Source organism: Acanthisitta chloris, unplaced genomic scaffold (genome assembly GCF_000695815.1).
Source record: "Acanthisitta chloris isolate BGI_N310 unplaced genomic scaffold, ASM69581v1 scaffold3476, whole genome shotgun sequence".
NCBI lineage: Eukaryota > Metazoa > Chordata > Aves > Passeriformes > Acanthisittidae > Acanthisitta > Acanthisitta chloris.
The window spans coordinates 163944-186267 of record NW_008676384.1 but is presented as its reverse complement, the minus strand read 5'-3'; the positions used below and the strand labels follow the sequence as shown (position 1 = coordinate 186267).

Genomic DNA, 22324 nt, shown 5'->3' with positions numbered 1-22324 from the left:
ATGCACCAACCATCTAGAAATGAATATTGCTCACTGCTTTTTGTTTTCCCACAAATCGAGGTAGCAAATACATTAAAATGCTAATGAATTCTTCAATCAGAGCTAAGCCTACTGAACATTCCACATTCATCGTTGTGTGATTTAAACTGCTGAAGGTGATGGTGGCAGTCAGTGGCCATGCCATGCCAGATTGATCAGAAATTCCACACACCTTCATACAGAATCATTGCAAATGAAAGCAGGGAATTAGTTCAAAGTATCCAGAAAGAGAAATCTCCTGATTTGCTGATAAAAGTACTTGTTGTTTACACTATTATCTGTAATGAAGTTGGGGGTTTTTTAATTGATCAACATTAAAATCTCAAATCAGTGAAGCTCAGCACATGAAATTGCACTTGTTGGTATGGGAAATTATTCTTTTTTAATTAATTGAACTGTTTTACGTCTGTGAAGCTATGAGTATTCAATGATGTTTCCTTCTCCTGTTTTAGGAAGTATTGCAATCATTGTTCCCCTTGTTTTACTGGTAACTTTGATCACCACCCTGGTAATTGGACTATTTCTTTGCAAAAGGAAAAGAAGGTAAGTCATTTTATATTGATGTATGAAGTAAGAAAACAGTGAAGTATGTGCATCTTTTTGATATACAAAAATTCACTTTATATGTGTTGAGTAGATATTAGAAACAAAAACAAAACCACAACAAATGACCCAAAACTTGTTTCTGTATGCAGCAAGTCAGTTACATTTTGGATCTTGCTGGAACAACCATGTCTATTATTTATCCTTATATTACTTATATTTATTATTATAGATTCATATATACATTCCACATACACTAGATAAAAAATTTCAGATTTTGCCCAATATTGCCAAAACTGTATAAGTGTTAATAACTTTATCCTGAAATTTAGAGAACCTAATGAACAAAATAAATATATTTCACTGAAACCACATAATTAATATTGTTCAAGCTATAGTGAAGATGTACACAATGCTCAATTTACTGTAGAGTCCCAAGCCTTGTTGTCATTACTGTGTTCCTTTAGTATCTTGCACAGGAAGCCAAATTCCAGCACTGAACAGGGAATCTTCTGTTCTCTTGAATTTAGCTGCCTTAGAGTTGATAATGAACTTGGGGAGGTGTATTAGACTTCTTGACTTTGGGCATTTCTTCAAAGGCCATGTCAGATGGCCAGGGAGGCAAGAGTGGTTCTGCTGTATGCAGACACCCAAGACAGCTGCTGACTTTCTCATGTTCAGAGAAAAAAAGAAAATGATGGTGATGGTGATGCAGATTTAACAAGGAAAGATTCCTAGTAATAAGGACATGGCTCACTCAGGAAGACCTGGAGTGGGAACCAGACAGCAAATCATTTACTTCAGGCCTGTAGCTGTCCTGTTTGTTGGCCTTGAGCATCTGGTTTCCTTTCTCCTGGGGCTTGTTACCCTATCTCTGAAACCAAGATAATATCTTTTTGTTAAGTCCTTCAGAAACATGCGATTAATCTATTGTTTCTGCAAATGTGATAATTTGCAAGACTATTTCAGTCCTCTAGGCTAAAAGAATCTTTTAAGTCACTATGATCTGGCATGATACACAGCATCTCCCCTGCAAACTCTGGTGTAAATTCGTAAGCATCAATTTTTAAAACCTTTTTGAGAAGCCAACAAGATAAATACATTCCCTGACCATAGTGTTAGCAATGCTGACCCTGCCAGGCTCCATGGATGTCATTATGTGCTGCTTGTACCTAAACCATCAAGTTTAGTGATAGCCAAATACTGAAAGCCAGTTGCTGCTCTGTAAATTATTTAAGTTACTGAGAATCACTTGCTAAATAATAGATTTTCTGTAGAGAAATAGAACTAGCCTCAATAAAGAATTTCCTTCTTAAAATTATCTTTGAAAATGCGTTTTAGGGTTATTTTCTCTCCTCTAAAAAGACTGTCAAGTATTAAACTAGGTGTAGTTGTTCAACACTTCTATGCTACAGTCAAGTGCTTATTTAAGGAAATATTTTTTCTCTGCTATTTCTGAAAAATACAGATCATTTAGTGTATTGGGTTTCAGACACTGTCTGCATCGTTCTCAACCAACAAGAGGACTCGACTGTTATCATCCTGACTGTGACTTCCCCATTATTCCCTTGTAATTCTAGAGAGCATATTGCATTTGGAAAAAATTACCCTCTTGAGGTTATTTCAATTGCTCAGGCTGAAATCACCTCCTTTGCTAAAAGAAACGAATTCAGCAACTGAAACAATTCAACTCTATCAGTTATCTTTACTGATATCTAATTCAAGGTTAAAAATAAGACCCTGTCTGTTATTAAAGTTTGAAAAAAATTCAAGTTGAAGTTCAGCTTTCTAATAACCACTGGCAGGGAACACAAACTAAAACTACAGGAAGTTCATACATTTTTAATACGTTGTAATGAAACCATTTGCTTGTCCTCAGTTTACAGCTGATTTTGGGCAACTGATTTGAAACAGGAGTGAAAGGAATGAGTGAGGGAACGTGGCTCGTGTTCAGTCCATTCCTGCAGGGAATCTACAATGAATTTGCAAGGTGTTCCTTGGGAAGTGAGGGAAATCTGGAAATAATTGGAGGAAGTCAGGGTTATAGATGATGAGTTAGCACTTTGTATGAATTCATACCATTATAACAAACTGAGAAAAACAAAATTCTGCTTCCAGCTTCTGTGAGATCTGTACATAGACTCAGATTGCTACTTTGCTTGAAAAATGGAAGGATTTTCTGGTTGTCTCTGCAGGAAATGTTTTCTCATCCTGTTGGTCTTAGAGATTAAAGAGAAACAAAATAGCCAAGAAATGACTTAAGAGTCACTAGCTTCTTTTTTTAATGTGTGTCTTTATGCATTATAGGACAAAAACTATCAGAAGACAACCCATGATAAATGGAGGACTCAATGTAGAAATTGGCAATCCGTCATATAACATGTATGAGGTGGGCCATGACCACAGTGAAGGTGGTCTTCTAGCCTCAGATTTCACTGTAAATGCAGAAAAGGTAATTTTTTTCTTTTTCTAGTGACAAAACCATTACTTATGTCTTACAAAGGTTTTGACTTTAAATGTAATGAATAGAAATGTAGAACAATGACATTTAAACTTAGATAATGAATATTAAGGCAAGCTAGATTTCATTAGTATAAATGTCATGTATATATTAACACCTGTTTTGCAGTCTGGTGCTTGCTGATGATCACTTTTCACAGTGCCTGTATTTTACCAAAATAATGTTAGAACTGAACTGCACACTGAGGGTTTTTTTTGTCATAGACACATCTGCCTTAAGTGACCAAATCACAACCTTTCTTTTTTAGCCTAGTGGCAAATATTGAATGGAAATATATTAGGTGGTGAGACACTGGAGCAGGTTGCCCAGGGACCTAGTGGCTGCCTTGACCCTGGTGGTATTCAAGACCAGGCTGGATGAAACCTTGAGCAATCTGATCTAGTGAGGAGGTGACCCTGCCCAGGGCAGGGTATTGGGACTAGATGATCTGTAAGGTCCATTCCAACCCTTAAATACTATGATTCTATGAATGCCTATGAGACTATTGCCCAGGGAGGTGGTGGATTCACCATCCCTGGAGGTTTTCAAGACAAGACTGGATGTGGCACTTAGTGATGGTAGGGTTGGACTCGATGATCTTTGAGGTCTCTTCCATCCTGGTTGATTCTATGACTCTATTTCACATATGAAAACATCCAAAGGCATCAAGAATTGGGATTCCTGTCAGGATAGATAGATTAAATGTTTACACAAAGCTAGTAAGTATTATCATTTCCTTGTGAAAGATGCTGTCACTTGTACAGCACCACTCCTCAGTGATTGAACTCCCTGAGTGATGTGACATGGGATGAACGGGGTAATGCTGCGATATCTTTCCTAGAGCTCCGTAATCAGCCACACACCAAAGGGCAGCCATCATTCTGTGGCATTTCTGACAAAGCAATAACTGGATTACTGATAGCTCTAGGAATGTCATCGCTGAATCACATAGGCAGTGTGCTGAATACAAGAGGTAAGCTGAAAATGGAGTTACTCACTGGAGGCAGAGGGACTGAGCCGATGCTTATTGTGAAGTCTGGCTCTAATCCTTAATGGAAAATGATTGTAAAATGCTGAGTGTTATCCTCCTGTTGAATGCAAGGATATTTTTTTCATCCTGAAGAATACCTGCAAGAAGATTTGCTGAAATGTAGACCACTCTAAAATGATGTTTTTAATTGGTGCACTGTTTGCTTAACAGTGTTGATAAGTACACGTGGAAAATGCTCTATTAGCACAGAAACTAAAATTTTCTGTTTATACAGGCCAGATACATAGGGGGAGGGCCCACTGCATTCAAGCTTCCACACACAGCTCCATCAATCTACCTAAACTCTGACTTGAAAGGACCACTATCAACAGGGGTGAGAAATGATGATTCAAATCCATTTCATTCCACCACAGCCCCTTTCTAAAGCAAGTTTGTTTGTCATATTTGGGTAGAGGCATTTTCTGTTTGTGTTTAGTTTTGTTTTTCTTCTTTTAGTGGAAAGAAGAATGACAGTAAACAATACATTTTCCATTTAAAATAAAGGGTCCCTCTCTGCATACAAAATTTCATCTGTTCCCACCATTGTAACATGATCTAAAACTGCAAATCTGTCTTTGCAAAGGAATGAAAAGCTAGTAAGCCATGTGATGCATTTCCCTCACACTATATAAGTTTAGCATGGCATTCACAGCCGTGTATCAATATATTTGCAATTCCTATGTAATTACAGGCATTTAGTGAAGCTTATCAAAGAGAAAGATGATACCAAATAATGGAAACCAGTGCTGTTATTTTAGAGGAATTTGGTGCACACACATCCTTTAATATTTGCAATACATCTTTTGATTATTCAGCTTCCAATGGATTTGTATCATAAAGCAGTTCCTTCTAAAACATCAGATTTTTACTACCATTTAGCATGATGTTTGCAAACATTGAAATTTAAAGCACAAAAGGGAGATCAATATGACATTCATTTTCATGTGCCTGAATATATATTCATCTTTTGTGCCATTTGTGTTCTTGCATGATTGTAATATGTTGTATTTGGAAGTTTAACGATTTTTATAGGGTATGATTTTTCTGATGGAGCACAGAACCCATGGATGATGAAAGCTAGAATATTTGCCCACCTCTAACTTTCTTAAATTCTAGTCACTCCAGCTTCTGTAGCTCACTGTACTGCATTATGCTACCAGTATCCACTCAAAGAGGTACATGAGGCAGAGCCTACTGTTAGATATAATTTTAATAACTCCATGAGACATGATATAGATGCCAAGTGTCTCTGTTCTGTTGTGATTTTCATCCTTAATAATGGTCATCAGTGAAATAAAAAGTCCTGACAACAAAAACAGAACTAAATTTATGTTTTCCAAAATTTCTCATTATAATGATGACCACAAATGTAAAGATCTCCAGTGGGGTCAGACACTCACCTGTTTCTGCCTCCATTCAGGAAAGCCTGGACCACCAAGCAACCACTTTGTCATCTCTAATAGATGGACTAGGCAGTTTTTACCTAACTAAATGAGCAGCTGCCATAGCTACTCAGCCTGAGGAATATCTGTTTCCTGGGCTCAGAAGTAGTGTTGATCAACAGAAAAAGGAAGAACTAAGAGTCTAGCCATCATTCATTCCTTGTTTCCCAGGGTGTACTCAGGAAATTTGCAAATCAAGAAAACCTACCCACTTCTGGTTTGGTTAATTTGAAGTTTAACTACTTCTTATCCCAACCAAATTAATTTCCCTATTTTAGAGATTGCTGATGTTCCACTCAGTATTTGTGTAAGCAAAGCAGGGCTCTAAGAAAGGGGAAGATTTTGACCACAAGGTAGCTTTCCAGTTATTATAAGTAAAAGCTGAACATCTGCTTGGATAGCAAATGTCATTTAGAGACAATAAAGGCACAAAATATGAAGGAAATAGTGGAGACCTTTACATGCTAGACCTCAGACAGTGTTTTGTCCTTAGCATGAGTGACAGGAGAGTAAGTTTCCTCTGTTATACAACCTTCTTTGCTGTCAGACTCAGGAGATTTCTCACACACTGAAGTGCTTTGCAGCATTAAAAATGGACTTGTCCTATACTGAAGTGCCACTCATTTCAATAGATGTTTTTCATTACAGTCCAAACTACCAAAATTGTTGAGAAAAGACTTCTCAGTCTGTAACTACTATGATATATTATGCTGGTTTATTATTTAACTTACATTACGAAAGTATTGAATTTTTTGGTCAAATCATGTTGTATATTTGGGCCACAGAATTCGAAAACATGGTCAGCTATTGATGGGATGCTGATGTCTTAGAACAGGTAATATATGGAAACTGTTGGTTGCAGTTTTCTCCTGTTAAACTTGTCACATGGTCTCACAGTGCACCTTCTCTATAAACTCCTTCATATCTATTCTGAAATCTTCCAGTGTAATAAGGTGGACAAGTCAACTTCAGAGACATTTTTTTTCAAGGTTTTTGTTTTCATTTTTGTCATTGTTTTTATGCTTTTAATGTCATAATATGCTGCATGTCATGCCATTGGTTATTTTAATAGCATGTCTCATCATGAATTTAATTTTTAACCAAATAATTAACCCATTATCAGGTTTGCAGATGTCCAGGTATCTATTAAATATGTTATATTTTGTGTGCACTCGTTCTTGCTTTAACAAAGCCATTTCCATTTCCATAAATGTAAATTTTGGTTTAGTCTGGTCAATCTAATATTTGCTTAATTTCTCTGCAGCCAACAAATTACGCCAATCCAGTATATGCAAAGTTATACGTGGATGGACAAAACTGTCGAAACTCCTTAGCAAGTGTTGATGAAAGAAGAGAACTCCTTCCAAAGAAAATAGATATTGGGATAAGGGAGACTGTGGCATAATCTGCTGTTACCTTTTATACTCTGTATAAATGTATAAAATATAAGGATTACTTTTCTATGTACCAACAGTATTATAATTGTTTTGGCATCAGCATTACCTCTGTTTTTTGTTTGGTTGATTGTTTTCTGGGTTTTTCTTTTGCTGATGACTTTTGACTGACCATTTGTAAGGTATTTTTATGAAAAAGAAACTGCACTACGGTACAATTTACAACAATGCTGCTGAAATAACACACCTTTAAATTTGTTAAAATGGCAAACAGCATATTCGTTTGTAGCGTGAAAATGAGCAATCTATTTTCTATGAACTTTTTTTGGTTCTACTTAATCGATGAAGATGGTATCTGCACTTTTTCATTATGTAGTCTGGAAGCTGTAGTACAGTGTGTAATTTTGTTTACTTTAAATGGTGAAAGAATGATTGAATGGTCTACTCTCTTCTTTGTGCCCATTAGAATTTCTCTTCAGATCCTGATGAAGTTAGATAACTTTTCACAAACAAACATAACTTGCTTTTAAATTAGCTTTAGGTTGCCAAGAAGTAAACAAGACTATAGAAATGAAACATCTAATGAGCTGCATGAACACAAATGATTATGTTTCAGAAATTCAGTGACTGTACATGATATACTAAACATATATACCATGTAAACAAGCTTTGTATTTATTAAAACCTTATAGAACATAGTAACGATATATCTTGGAAGCCGAAACCTTACTTGCTGTGGGACAAAGCATATGAACTCCAACAGTCCTGTAGGACAGTAGCCACCCTAGAGCACAAGAGGGCATTGCCTACACATGCTTTATATGTTTATCCACTTAATCACATGCATTACTTATTGATTAATAATTCCCCAACACGTACCAAGCAGTAGGGATAAAACCCAAACCCCAAACCTTAAGCACACTCAGATGATCACAGCATTCGGTTTTGACAATCACCAGAGAAAAAGTCTTATCCATTTAGTGATGTTAAAGAATTCAAAACACAGCAGTTTCTTTAAATTAAGAAAAACTGTGATATTGTGGAGGTAAAATGAACCAAATTACGTCTTAGTGAAACCTTACCAAAGCCCAAGTTTCAGTAGTAGTCGGGGTTAAATGTCAAAATCCAGTTATCAAAAGTGAAAAGCATCAGAATCAGTTTCCAGCACTTCTCTGACCTGCTCTGCTTTCTGTTGTTGCCAAGAGGCAAAATCTGACTCACCTTTTTTAATTTTGATGGAAATAAAGAATACGATTGCTTTCAGATTTGAACTGAATCAAAATATTTTATACATAACTTTAAAGGCACAAAAGACGTGTTCACACATACACTGTGGAGGACTCTTCCTTCCTCTGCTAGACATGACTGACTTTTAGCTATCATAATATATTAACCTAACAGATTAAATATGTTTGTGGTTGCTCTTTATTCCCTTTGTACAAGCATTACAAAAATAACTGCTGTTTTATAAAAGATTTTTGTTGTACTATTGTGCATGCATACTACCTATTTCTAAACTTTGCCATATTGGGGCCTTTATAAAACTCTTGATTTATGTAATACTAGTGCAATTTTGCTTGAACAATGTTATGCATATCATAAACTTTTTCAGGTTCTTGTTTAAGTACATTTTTTTAAATTGAACAGTATTTTTCATTTTGGTTATAATAGTCATTTTGCCTATGTTTCTACAATGAAGTGTTAAATACTTTATAAAAAAATTGTTGACTGATTTATTTAAATGAAACTCTACATACTTAATTCAGTGTGTTGGCTAATTTTTAAATTTAACTTCTAAAATGAAAGCTCTAGGAATAGGATATTGAAGGCAAAGAACATTACTTTGTACAAATGGCTAAATCCCTTTTCTTAATGACAGTTTTTGCTTTTTATACCAATTCTCTTTGAATGTTTTTGCAGCTCTGCACGTATATGGATAACTTAGGTGTATAGCTGTATATTATGTCAATAGAATTTTAAAATTATTATTTTTTCTATAAGAATATTGTATTAAATAGTTTCATACCACACAGCTGTGATTCCACAGGTTCTGCCTTTATTCCACTGACATCATCAGAGATGGATTAGGCCTTCATTTTTTTATTTTTTTTTCATAATTGCAGTTGTTGTGAGGTGTAAGCAGTTTGATATTTGAGAAAAATTTCTCTTGATTTTCTGGCAGAGAAAATCTTATGTTCAATACTCAGGTAGAACTAAATTTTAACTAGTGGGTATACAAGTAGCAGAAGGTTGAAATCATGAACTCTTACATAGACCTGATGAAATTTACTTTTTGTGGTGTCTCAGTTCCCTTTCAGTGAGCCATTTTTATTTGCTTTACACTTGCTTGAGAGTAAATTGCTTTTAAAAAATTAAATTTATTTATTTCCTTAGAAATGCACAGTTGATGTCAGTAGAGCTATTAGATATTGGCTATTAGACCAGAATATGGTCTTAAGTATGTAGGCAGAATTTTGATGGTGATGTTATGCTCTACCACTGCCATGCTTCAAGGTCTTGCAATTACACATCAGTGTAACAATCCCCAATGGATTTCTTTGTTTGTTTTTTATTTTACAAAGGTTCTCTGCAGGAATTCTTTCCACAATCCTTTAAAGCCCCAGAATCAGAATCCCCAGGCTCTGTAGCTGTACAGAACTCACAAGGAGCTGAAGGGTGAAAGATTGAGAACCTGATCAGTCACCTATACGTGCGTCCTCATAAGTTGAGTAAAATATTTTTAGGCAGAAAATTCTATAAACTTTTACAAGGAGCAAGAAAAATGTTTAGCTTTCTACAACTCCACAGCCTTCTTGCTGTTATTAATGCCATAGATTCATGTGTGGTTTCAGTTGGCACAAGCTTAGAAGTAAAAAAATATTGGCTAAATGTGGCTGCATCACTGATTAAAGTATCTGTCTGGTCAGGGTGTAGTTACAAGGCTTTTTCTGGTTGCTTTCCTGTGGAAGCATTTAGTACTAACATTGAGGTGAAATACTATTTCACTGGATTCATCAGGGTAAAATTTTTCTTACAGAGTACTAATGATTTTTCTTAGCAATATGAAGTTGTTTGTGGGTTCCATAAATACCAGGCATTAAATTTATTCATGGAAATGGAACTTCTGATAAATCTAACCTTGCAATATGCTGTTCATTTTCTTATTTTTACTCTTAGGCTAAGGAATACCTACATTTTCACTCAAGAGAAAACAAACATACATGCAAGTTTGAAGGGTGACACAATGTGCTCCATACAGACAAGGTTCTAAAATTCTTTGCTGAATGGAGAATTTCTGTAAAATCATATAGAAAAATAGCATTTGTGCCCAACTTTTATAATTGTGTCTAATGGATCTTTTTTTTTTTCCTCCACAGAGGTTATACTAGTGTATTTATATACTAGCACAGTGGAATCTCTGCCTTGTGATTGGCCCCTTGGTCTGTGCTAGAGTTTGCATAAACACTAAATTATGACAACACGAGTTCAAAATGACAAATTGAGATAAATGATGCTCTTGGTACTCTGATTAGTCATTCCACACAACTAAGACTGCCAACATGAATGCAGAGTCCTGTTGACAAACACACTAGGGAATTCATTTGAGAATATTTATTTTGCTGTGCATTCTTTATTTTTTCGTTTCCAAGACAGTTGTGGTGTTTGATGTTTGCAGAAGGAAAGCTCTGTAGTGGAATGCCTTTAAAACTTCTACCTAAGTTTATTATCTAGCAGTGAGATTGTGGAGAAGGACCTAATCTAACAGCAACTTTTATTTTTATCAAGCCCTTAGTGACCAGAGTCAGTGCAGTCACACATGTTGATCAAATATTGCAGAAAATTTGTATCACATGAAGGTGCATAATGTATCAGGATAGAACCAAATATCTTCTCACTTTTTTTTGGAAGATGAAAAGATGATCTAGGAAAGCAATGTCAGTGATGATAAAAGGTCTTCAAGGTAGTTGGCCTTAAAAATAAAGACATTTTTCATGTGGAACAAGCAGACAAATGGTGAATCTTGTATGTATAGCCCTAGGCTTCTTTGCCAAAGTATTGAGGCCTTTGGAATTTTTCAAGTCTTAGATGGACAGAAGGATGGCTGCTGGAGGGAATGCTAAGTGATCATCCTAGTCAGCTTATTTATCGTGCTTGCCATCTCCACGTGTGAAATACAGGTCTCATGAAAGTAAGGGTTTCAAATTTAGTGCCCATATTGTAAGGTGACAAACAGGAGAAATAAAAGCATAAAGCATCTTTTTGCTTCCCCATGCCAACTGCACATCACTTGGTATGTGTTGTGACTCTCATGACCTCTGCCAGTGGTCATCAAAGTGCTACTTGTATAGAGGGAACTGTTTGCTGGCCTCAAAAGGACATTGAATGAGTTTTTCCTGGGAAAAAGGTAATGCTACTACTAACCTCTGCTGCTGCTACTCAAAGTAATACTAATCCATTTTTGTAAAGGAAAAAAAGAGTAATTTTAAAATGTCAAATATGTACATATACACAATGTATATAGCGTCAGAACTGCTGTGTAGTTACTCTGAGTAAAAAGTCATTTTCACAGGTGAGTAGAAAAGATCTGAAACTACTACAGAAATTCAAGGGAAATATTAATTTAGGATTACTGTTAAGCTCTTTTAACGCTTGTGTTCAACTTGGAAGGGAAAAAAAGGATTAAACAAGCTGGTCAGTGAATTTTTTTTCTTAAAAGAATTCTTAAATAAGCAATTTTGAATGTTACAAAAGTTGGCACTTAAAAAATTTTCTTAAAACATGCTCTGTAGTCCAACAGTTTCTTCCTCGTGTTTCATGTCAGTAATGCCAAGCCTCAGCCTTATGGCACATAAGTTGGTGTTTGATGATTCCTTAGTGCTAAACAATCAGATAAGCACATGCAGATTTACAAAAGCAATAGCCAAAGAGATGATCTGCTCAACAGATGAGTGTTTAGGCACCTGAGGAACTCAAGATACTGGCAGGGGATTGTGACTGAGCCTTGGGGAATGGTTTTCCACCCGCGTTGACATGGCTGGATGTGCTGATGATTAGGTGTGGTGACCTGTGTGTGTGTGTGTGACTCACACTGAGCCCTGTAGCAGACCAATGCCTAACTCAGGGCAGAAGCCTCAATGGTCTTGCTCTGTCCAAAGTGCAGCAGGCAATGTTAAGGCAATTTTAATTCCATTGATGGCTCTCAAGGTTTGGGTATCCCCCACAGGGTTAACAGCAGAATATCCCAAGAGTTGGAGTCCTGGTCAGACTTGAGCAGAATGTGTCACTTCCATGATGGATAGATAGATGGATGCTGTGCCTACGGTGTTTGCCTGTAGACATGACCCAGTGTGAGCATACATATAGGCAAAACTCAAAGAGGAGCAGTGCCAGGTAAGTGACCTTTCTTTCCAGGGAGGACTTCTGCTATTGTTCAGATGCAATGAGTATGTCCTACACTGCCTTTTGCTGGAGCAAGTCTCTAAAGTGTTGGCTTTGCCTGTGTATTTGAGGGGATCTTGATAATTTAATGGAGAGAGTTTTTCTTGAGACACCACTATGTTCACTGTTTTGTGGTGTCTGACAGCAACATGCTGATACCTCAGTTTAGGTGTCCTCTGAGGTTGACAAATGGCATTGCATAGGTTGTTGGTGGTCCTTTTTACTGGGATATATGCTTCCACTTGAGTCCTGAATTTCAGACAGTGGCTCCCAATGTTGGCAAGTGTGAAGAACAGCAAATAAACCTTGGCTGGAATTATACACTGCCACAGTGAGCCTAAAACAGAAAAAAAAAAAGCCAAAACACCCAAGCTTTTTATCTGTTGATTCTAAAGCCCAGATCATGCTAGGAACTTTGGTGTTAGTTCCGTAACCAACATCCCTGTCCAGAACTTGCTGTCATGTAATTAGCAAACCCCATGTCCTGTGGGAGTTAGCTCCCATAACCTACAGGAGCTTGAAGAATATTTTGTAAGCCTTGAAAAAGTTGGGAGGGAGATGCTCAATATCAGTTTGGGAGTTGTCCAACAGAAGTTCTGGGCACTTGGTGAAATATGATATGAGAGTAACTATTTTGGAAATCAGGAACCTCAGACTTACAGGGGGATAAATATAGAAGCTAGAGTTATGTTGTTATTTAGAGCTGATAGAGGTTTATAACCGATTTTCTTTTTAAAAGGAAAAGGAAGCAATGTTCAAGTAATGTTTTCACATACTGAGAGGGGGTCTGCCATGTATTATAATAATATGTTGGAAGAGATATCTTATCTTGTTTTATTCTTCCTGAAGGATGAGTGGTCTGTCCTGTGTGTTAGGTTAAGGTTGCCCTTCTTCAAGCATGTCTGTAGATCCAAACATCTCTCTTCTCTCCCTACCCCCACAAAAATGTAATGTGTGCATATTCTGCACTCGCAAGTGTGTACACTCATAAATGCTCAACTTTGAAAGTCTGATCTTTTCTACTGCTTTTCATAGTAGGGGGAATGTAGCATCCAGGTAGTTTTAATTTGCCCAGTGCATCTTCCAGTGTTCAGAGCCCATTTGGCTGAACTAGCCTAAACCATGAAATTATGCAATAATGCGTGTCTGTCCTTACTGTAGGAGTCACAATATTCCAATTACAGATCCTTGGTAGTCATTTGAACTTTTCTATAGTAAGACTGTGCCAGAATTCTTTGTGCAGAAGAATCAGAGTCTACCTGTGCAGTACAAGCCATGCTGTGTGTGAACTCCCCAAAGCAGGTGTGCAGCCCCTGCTTCCCCAGGCTGGAGATCCCATGGACTTCTGATGCCCTTTCAAATGGTAGTGGTGAGCTATGGCAGTACAAAAACCCTTATCTACCCTGTAGGGCTTTGTAGTTCAATAGGCAGCCTGAAAATAGGTCTGTCATCAAGAGAGAGTGACCTTCTTTGGGATTTGTCTGTGTGTGCGTGATTGGGTTCAGACATTGTTCTGCCCTGATGTGTCTTATCTGACACTTTTCAGAAGATGTTAAGCCTTTGTGAAAGATGTGTGATGATTTTCTGCATATATTTAGCTATTTTAATTATCTTGAAATTCCTGAAATCCAAATGGTTCATTGCCCTGAACAGTATTTTAATGTAAATTATTCTTAAATTGCAGCTATAGTTTATTATTTTTAGCTTGTTTCCTACATTGCAGAAGCAGATCTATTTCTCCCCTATTCTTAATGAACATGAATAAAATGAAACATAATGTCTAATTTGAGATTTCTATTATATATATACTGCCACAGTTGTGTCTGACAGGATTAGTTTGTCCCTTTTTTTCTGCTTAAAATTAAAACATTAATGTAGCTTTCTGTGGTAGGTACTAAAACATCTTTATAAATATTTGAAAAGATGCTGTTCAATGAACTGTGCAAGACAGGAGGCTGACCTCGCACAACTAATTAATTACCACAATCAGAGGAACTCCAGACAAAGTACCCTCTCCTGCAATTTGAAAGGTAATTAACATTCATGTCTCGTAAGTCACTTGACTTCCAATTATGATTAAATATGCAAGGTCACGGGGACACAGCAAGTGGAAGAGCTGAAAGTAATCCCCTAGTATGGTGGCAGCAGTTAGAAAGTAATGTCAGGCACTGAAGGACTGTGCCAGAAATATGGATTGCATGTGGTCGTGTCCCACTGTGTTGGGTGAAGGACTGATGGGGTGAAGGACCACCAACACCACCAACACAGTGGTTTTGGCCCCACTTCTTTAGACATGTTTTTATTTCTGAAACTGAATCACACTGGGCAGTTACAGTAGTCCACAGGCCTAACAGAAATATTGTCTACTCAGTTTTTAAGAATGTCTGTCAATCTATATGACTGCTCTCATCATGCATTTTACTATGAAATGAATAAGTCTTAAAGGATTGAATTTGTGTTATCTTATATAACTTATCTCTTGTCACTGAAAAGTCCTAATCAAGCACATCTGACTGGACAATAGTGCCCTTCTTTAAGAAATACCAGAATTGAAGGAGACAATATTACATTACTATGTCTATACATGACTATGGTCAGCAGGACAACCCCTTTTTTCATACTACAGTGTCCATATGTCCGTTAACATTTGTGTCTACTGCTATGAGCATTTTGAAATGTAAATAACGTATTTCAATATTTGAAAATAACTTAAAATAATTTTCTTCTTGCATATCTTTTAAAAGTAGACATTAAAATATTTTTTTTGAAAAATGAATGTTTTAATGAAGGAATGAAATAATTTAGGGTAACAAGCACATTAAGTGAAATAGCAAATCATTGGCCATAATGACAAGGTAATCGAAAAGCAGCAATTATATTGTCTGTTTAAATAACCATATCCCATAAATACAGTATGACAGCCTGACTCTTGTCATGCATTACTGTATCACATCCTATTTTCATGGACATCGTTATTATCAAAACAATTGTTACAGTCCATCAAAGAGAGAAATGCTGAGGTCACTCACCCCACACTCATTGTCACTCCAGGGTGGCTAATTGCTACCATGTCAGCCAGGAACAAGCAATAACCTGTGAACATTGAAACTCCATTTCAATGCTGCGTCAAGTGTGTTTATTTGTACAGCATGATGTAAAATATGAGAGTGCACTGAAAAGGACACTTCACCCTAGATGTGCTCAGTGACTTTCCAAAAGGAGAGCGGGTAGGAAGCATTACCCTTCACTGGGACAAGGAGCAGTTAATTAGTCCATCAGGAAAGGAGATGCCTCTCGACCTAATAAAGCAACAGTTGTGTCTCAGAGGAAGTGGAACGAGGTGTTTCTTAATTAAGAAAACCACCTACACAATCTTCTAACAGCAAGTTTCAGAGAGCAAGATTAAATCTGGGACAAGCCTTTGGGGAACTCACAAATTCTGCTTGGCTCCATGAACATGTGTTGTGCTCTGGAAAGGGACTGTCTCCAAGGGTGCTGCTTCAGAGGTGTGCAGCACAAGGATGGAAGCCCCAGAAGGTACATGGGAAGCTACATGCAAGTTACCTAAGACTTAAAAAAAAGTAAGAGGGCAGAAAGAATGATACTCAGTTTTGTAGTTTTGTTCATTTGCAACTACATGATCTATTTTGATTGTTGATAGTATGAAGAAATACTTCTCTCTAGATTTTCCCTTAGCTGGCTGAAGTTTTGAGGAAGGTCAAAGTACGAGGTAACAACCAGGCACTCCATGCAGGAAGGTATGGCAAAACTGTAAGTCATATGATTAATAGCCCTTAGCAGTTGCCTTGGCTTCTTAGGGCATCAGAGTAGTGAGGCATTGGAATGTGCTGCCCAGGGAGGTGGTGGATTCACCATCCCTGGAGGTTTTCAGGATGAGACTGGATGTGGCACTCCGTGCCATGGCCTAGTAACCCCGGTAGGGTTGGACTAAGTGATCTTTGAGGTCTCTTTCAACCAGGTTGATTCTATGATCCTTGAGAGGCTCCATAGAGCACCTGAATAAACCTCCAGTGATGACACACGAGCCCTGTCGAGGGACTCTGAACATATATCCAGACAGGACGACGTCTCCTCCCCTCTGTAGGCAATCCAGAAGGTTCCACCAACAAGCTGAACAATACTGGAGACCTCACTTGAACCCTAAATACCTCCAGGGACCCTTGTTACAATGATTTTGTGATGTGTCACTTTCTGTGCAAGGATCTCAATCAGAAATAATATTGGCATGCTATGCAAGGGGGGCTGGGCCCAGGATTCAGTGTCCCAGATTCTGCTGCTTGCAGAAGAAAATTACTAACAGCATTCTAATGCAGAAGTGGAAACAGTTATATCCCTGTACTTGCCTATTTAATAATCAATTTTAGCCACCTGGGTATTGGGTTTCAAGTTGCTTGTGCTATTTAGACAAGAAAAGGAGTCTAGCCAGTAAATCAAATTGTATATCCTGTTTTCAGCTATTTTAGAGAGTATCTATGTGTATCCAAAGTCTGTTAGGACTCAGTTACCGGCAGCATCTTATTTCCTAAATTGTTTTCAACCCTTCCTTATTCATATTCCAAAGTACTCAAATGCATTCCTATTTCTTTAATGTTTTCATAGGCTATTTTACTTCCTACTCTCTATGAAGCAGTTCACTGGCAGGCTGAAAAAAAGCCAGGGAAATTAACTGGATTTCCATGGATACAGATAACATGAAATAGAGTTCTTTGTGCAGAGCTGTTCTTTTTATTTAGACTTACTGTAATTTTAGAGTTCCAATTGCAGTTTTAAAACTTGTGATGTTTTGGAATATTTGAATGACAGCAAAACAGTCATACTCATTATAGATGACAGAAACCCTGTGGACAGCACTGAGGGAGGGAACTATTTAATTAAGAATAACAAATACAGAATCACAGGGCTTGACAGTACCTCAGGGGGTCTTCTTGCCCTCTCCATGTTTCCCAAACAGCATCAGCCATAGCTCAGCCAACCTCTGTAGGCATTTCTCCAGAATTTTTGAAGAGTGACAGCAATGTCCTTAAACAGCCAATTTCAGCATTTGCTGTCCAGTTTGTTTTGTGGGTTTTTTAAAAGCTGTTTGTCCTATCCATCATGGACAAACCATACTTTTTTTTTTCTACAGACTTTGAGAAAGTCATGAGTTAAAATGGAGCAGAGAAGATGACCCCATTGTGTTGTGCACATCTTGGTTCCATCCCACATCTCAGGAGCATGGAGGAGTCTGCTGGAATGTTGTCTCCAACCAGAGTGAGGGTGGCAGCACAAAGACCACAGGTGTCACATTGTCCTCTTTCACTGCAGCTCTGGTCTCTATGTGGCATCTGAAGGTATCAGTGGATGACATGGGACTCATGGAGACATTTTCTGTCTCCTTCTTACTGTGGTCGAAGTGAACACAGAGCTCTAAACTGTCACTTCATTGCTTGTAAATCTTGCTCTGTAAGTGAAGACATGCATTGATCCCTTGCTGATGCTAGGCACAGTCTGTAAGAAACTAATCCTCAAATTGAATTGGCACTGTGAGCAGATAACTTCATATTTCAGCAGAGAAAAAAACCATCCATACCTCTGCAAAGCTCTGGACATTAGAGAATCATGCAGACAGTATCTAATGCATCTATTAAGTTGGGCTTGATGATCCTTTTGGGATAGTTCAAACTCAGGATATTCTATGATAATATAGCCAATGTATTTAATTTCATTATAACCATACCTATAAGAACAAGACTTAGTGCTACAAAGAATTCCAAATAATTTCTTCTGGAGGCACCTTGGAGCTTCACCAGCTGGAAGAAAGGTCTCTGCTGATGCCCCTGTCTGGGTTCATTTTGCAGAAGCAAGCTGAATCTGTTGAAGCATCAGGTCAGTAACACAGATAATGGATCAGGAATGCTGATAGCACAACAAAAACTCTTAAGTGCAATAAATTGAACTGCTAACTCTATGGAATTTAGGAGTATCTTGAGCAGGGTCGCTGAAGGAAGGGCATAGCTAAGCTGGTAGGACTGGAATGGATCATTGATAAAATGATACCTGTGGCTTTGCAAACTTGTTATCACAAAGGACAGCTTAAGAGGTCATTTGATCAAAGTCTACAAAACCCTCCATGAGACAGGATGGAGTATACATCATTCTGGAATCAATGGGATTGCTTAGAATCAGGTGAGTGAAATTTGGTGATGTTCAGGATAGAAGTGTGGGGTTTAGTTCTGAGGTTTTGCTTTCAATCAGTGAGCATATTTACCCTAAAATCAAGCTACCAAGGCTTATTGTTGCAATCTCCAACACTGGAAATCTTTAAATCAAAACTAAATGCTTTGCGAAGAAGATAAGAATTTATTTCAGCCAAGATTTAATTCAATTAGTTCTTGTGTTATACAGGAGGTCAGTCTAGAAGTTCATGATGTTCAGGTCAGGGGGACTGTGATTCTGTGGGCTTGTTGCACAAGCAATTCAGAAGTGGTCAAAAATCCTCCTGAGAGGGGCAACATTCACTGCAAAAGCCACTTGCCAAACACTGGTCATGTTCTTACTCATGTTTTATTTCAGAACAGTACCTTTTCATCTTCTAGGATAAAAATTATGGTGATAAGCTGCAAGTCACATATTTTACTCACCTAACAGGCTGCACTTAATGGGCACAACTATATTCTAAATGCAGAGCCTCAGGTACATGTGTGATTAAGGTGTCTGATAGTACACTCATAGCATCAGCAAGAAAGCAGTGATGTGCTGCATTTGTACTTCCCGAGATGAGTGAGCCCATTAACAGTTTAGCACTAACAACTGTCTGTAAGGAGTACAACTGCAGGTTCTCAGAAGGCTGAGGGAGAGCAATCCATGGTATTTATTGAGCTGCTGGAGGTGGAAAGTCAAAGATACCCCCAGGAGTATCTGTACCCCTGAACTGTGCTTGCGGGTGCTGTATTTGGGAATTGGTCAAATAATGTTAACCATCAGGAAAAAAAGAAAACTAAAAATCATCATATTTGTACAAGAGCATTTATACTGCTCGTTCTGTACAGCCAATAATGACTGAATTTTTTCAGGCAGCTGGGATGAAGCAGAGGCATTCTCTGGGATGACAGTTCAAATAGCTGGTGTCTTGTCATCTTCCCAGGCCTTCTACTGAGGTGGGGGCTTTTTGTTATTTGGGGTTCCTCTTACCTATCCCCTCAGCATTTAGGCACACTCACTAGATGCTAGGAAGAGGGTTACAGAAAACAGAAAAGAAGGCAAGAGCAGTGAATGCAGAGCAACCCTAGGAAGGCCCTGACCCCACATTTCCTTCTTGCAGGGGAGAAAATGGTTCTGCACAAATGCTGTAGTTGAATAAGGCATTAGGTCTGTTCTGTGTAACTGCAATGATCACATCTCTTTTCCCTCCAGCTGGTTTCAGCAGCCCTTAACTTGCACTCCAGTTCCCCTCTCTCCCTCTTCACCCTTGCCACCACACTCACTGTTTCCTGGCCCTGAGGAATTGAAATTCTGCCATTTCTTCTCCTGATGGCTCTTGCATTCACTCTCACCTCTGCTTTGTGCTGACCTCCTCTGGGGTTCAGACTCACAAACTGCAGAGCCTGGACAGCTCAGCCAGCTCAGCTGACTGGTCTCGTTCACTTCCCTCAGGGATGATAACCTTAGAAAGTAGTAAAGTTCCTCAAAAATTCTATTTCTAAAGGATACATAGGGAAGTAGACATTTATGATAATAAGGGCACCTTGCACTTTAGATTTCATTGCTGCCACTGCAAAGAAATTGTTTGTTTCCATTGAAAACTCTGCCTGACCTAACCTAGAGCAGCCTTGCAAAGCAAAGTGCTCTGTTATCCTATTTTTTTCCCCTTGCAATTTCAGTTTTGTATACTTTTAAGAGTTCTCCATGCCTGTTCTGCTTGCTAAGCTGGAGGGAACTTGGCTGCAATCATCACGGAGATGGTTCTTCTTTTCTTGATACTGCCCATGGTGCTATTTAGCTTCATATTTAAAGACCAAAATCACTTCTATAAGTATTTCTTGTGTCAGTGTGAGATGTGGTGATACTCATTTTTTTAGAAATTTTGGAATATTTGGGATTATCTTGCTACAGAAACATGGATGTCTTTTAAAGTCCAGGTACTTGGCAGGGAAAAAAAATCTGATTTTCAGAGCCTGGTCTCACATAATTAAGTTTCTAATAGGAAATGGCTATGTACATAACCTGCTCTTTACGAGTGCTCTGAATTCCAAGTCTGCCAGGAACTGAGCAGTTATTGTGCTATAAGTAACATGTATTCAGTGTCCATTACACAGCTGTCTGTGGGGCTTTCCTTAGACTACAGAAAGGGAAAATGCCACCCATAGGGACTGAACAGCTTTGCTCATAAAGCATTGCGAGTGTAGAATTTTAATCTAATCTACTTAACTATTTTATCAACATGCTTTAAGCTGATTAAATCAGTTTCTTTATGCTCTAGGATTTAAAATCTTGTCTCTGGATGTTTCATGGGTGAGCTTGTGGTTCACCATCCAGTGTGTGTAGGAATGTGCAGCAGAAATTAAAGACTGCTCAAAATTCTGTGTAGCAAACCTTCTTAATGACAGATTTTTTTTAAAGTTCACTGTGCAGTCAGGGCACATGAGATTTTTATTTTTTTCCCTTTCTCAAGTTTACTGCTGAAGGTAGCAATGTAGTTCACACTAAAGCATAAATCTGCAGGCTGAAACCCTTGTAAGAACACACAGTGTTGCTATTGAGAGTACTCAAGTGAAAAATTTGAAAAATTATGTGTTTTAAAGTGCTTGTAAAACCCTGTTGCCCTATGGTTTGCTGATACATACAGGCACCTTGTTTACATTCATTTTTCAACAACAATAATAATGTCACTTCAATGAACATTGTTTGGACACTGCTGATGGGCATCTGGATGTGAAATGATATTCACAGGCCAAAGGTCAAAAAGAACTAAGTTCTATCTGTCTACTCTGTCTAAGAGCAGCACCATCTTCTCCATAAAGCCTGGAGAAAACCTTTTTTTTTTTAATGTACACCTCAGGACTCTGTGATTTAATGCTGCAAGTAACGTGTTGGCCATTTGCTGGAGCCATGGGCTCTTTTGTGCATTGATGGAGATTTTTGCTGTCCCATAATAAGTATTGCCCAAAGGGGCAAGACTGGCAATACCTCACACCCTGGAGCACAGGCTGGTCTTGGTGAGGGCATTCCTATAATGTACACCAAAATTTAACAGAAGAGAATTTCAGTCTGTTTCACTCGGTCTCCACTTTTTCATCTTCAATCTCAATACCTTTTTCTCCTGAGACTATTTTATAAATTCAAAGTGCATTCAGAATATTTCACTAGGAAAACACGTTGATCTAAAGTGGATGCTTAGATTCAACCAAGACTACAATATATAGAGTCTATCTCCTGGAAGAAGGAAAAATCTAGTTCTTGGGAGACAGAGAGAATTTAATTAACTTGAGTTACATCACTTACTGCTGTATTCATGGACCCAAATTCAATTCTCTTTGACATACCTTTTTAAAAAAATCTATTGTTATGAAAAGTGCAGCTTCGTCACAGAAACTCATTTTGAGTTGCTGCTTTTCTCTGCCACTGTGAGGTTCAGTACAGATTGGACAGGGAGCCCTGCTCAGTTCCCAAGCCTGGAGAACTTGGGCTGAAAGTTTTCTTTTTTATGGAGAGAGTGCTCAGGCATTGGAATGTGCTGCCCAGGGAGGTGGTGGATTCACCATCCCTTGAGGTTTTCAAGCTGAGACTGGATGTGGCACTTAGTGCCATGGTCTAGTGACCACGGTAGGGTTGGACTCGGTGATCTTTGAGGCCTCTTCCAACCTGGTTGATTCTATGATTCTAAAGCAGCATGAGGTCATTGAATCTGTGTCACTTCCTTTGCACCCATCATGTCCCT

At 38.1% G+C, this 22324-nt stretch overlaps 1 protein-coding gene across 1 annotated transcript in view; it reads left to right on the top strand.

Moving 5' to 3' along the window:
* The window catches only part of LOC103803548 (low-density lipoprotein receptor-related protein 1B-like), a gene marked incomplete at its 5' end in the record, with an annotated part of 112688 nt that extends 105208 nt beyond the window's left edge, over positions 1-7480 (top strand). Inside the window, 4 exons of the mRNA XM_009076113.1 lie at positions 492-582; positions 2890-3034; positions 4348-4446; positions 6819-7480. Coding sequence (XP_009074361.1) covers positions 492-582; positions 2890-3034; positions 4348-4446; positions 6819-6959 — 476 coding nt within the window. The remainder of the gene's footprint in view (positions 1-491; positions 583-2889; positions 3035-4347; positions 4447-6818) is intronic.
* Positions 7481-22324: the final 14844 nt, after the last annotated feature.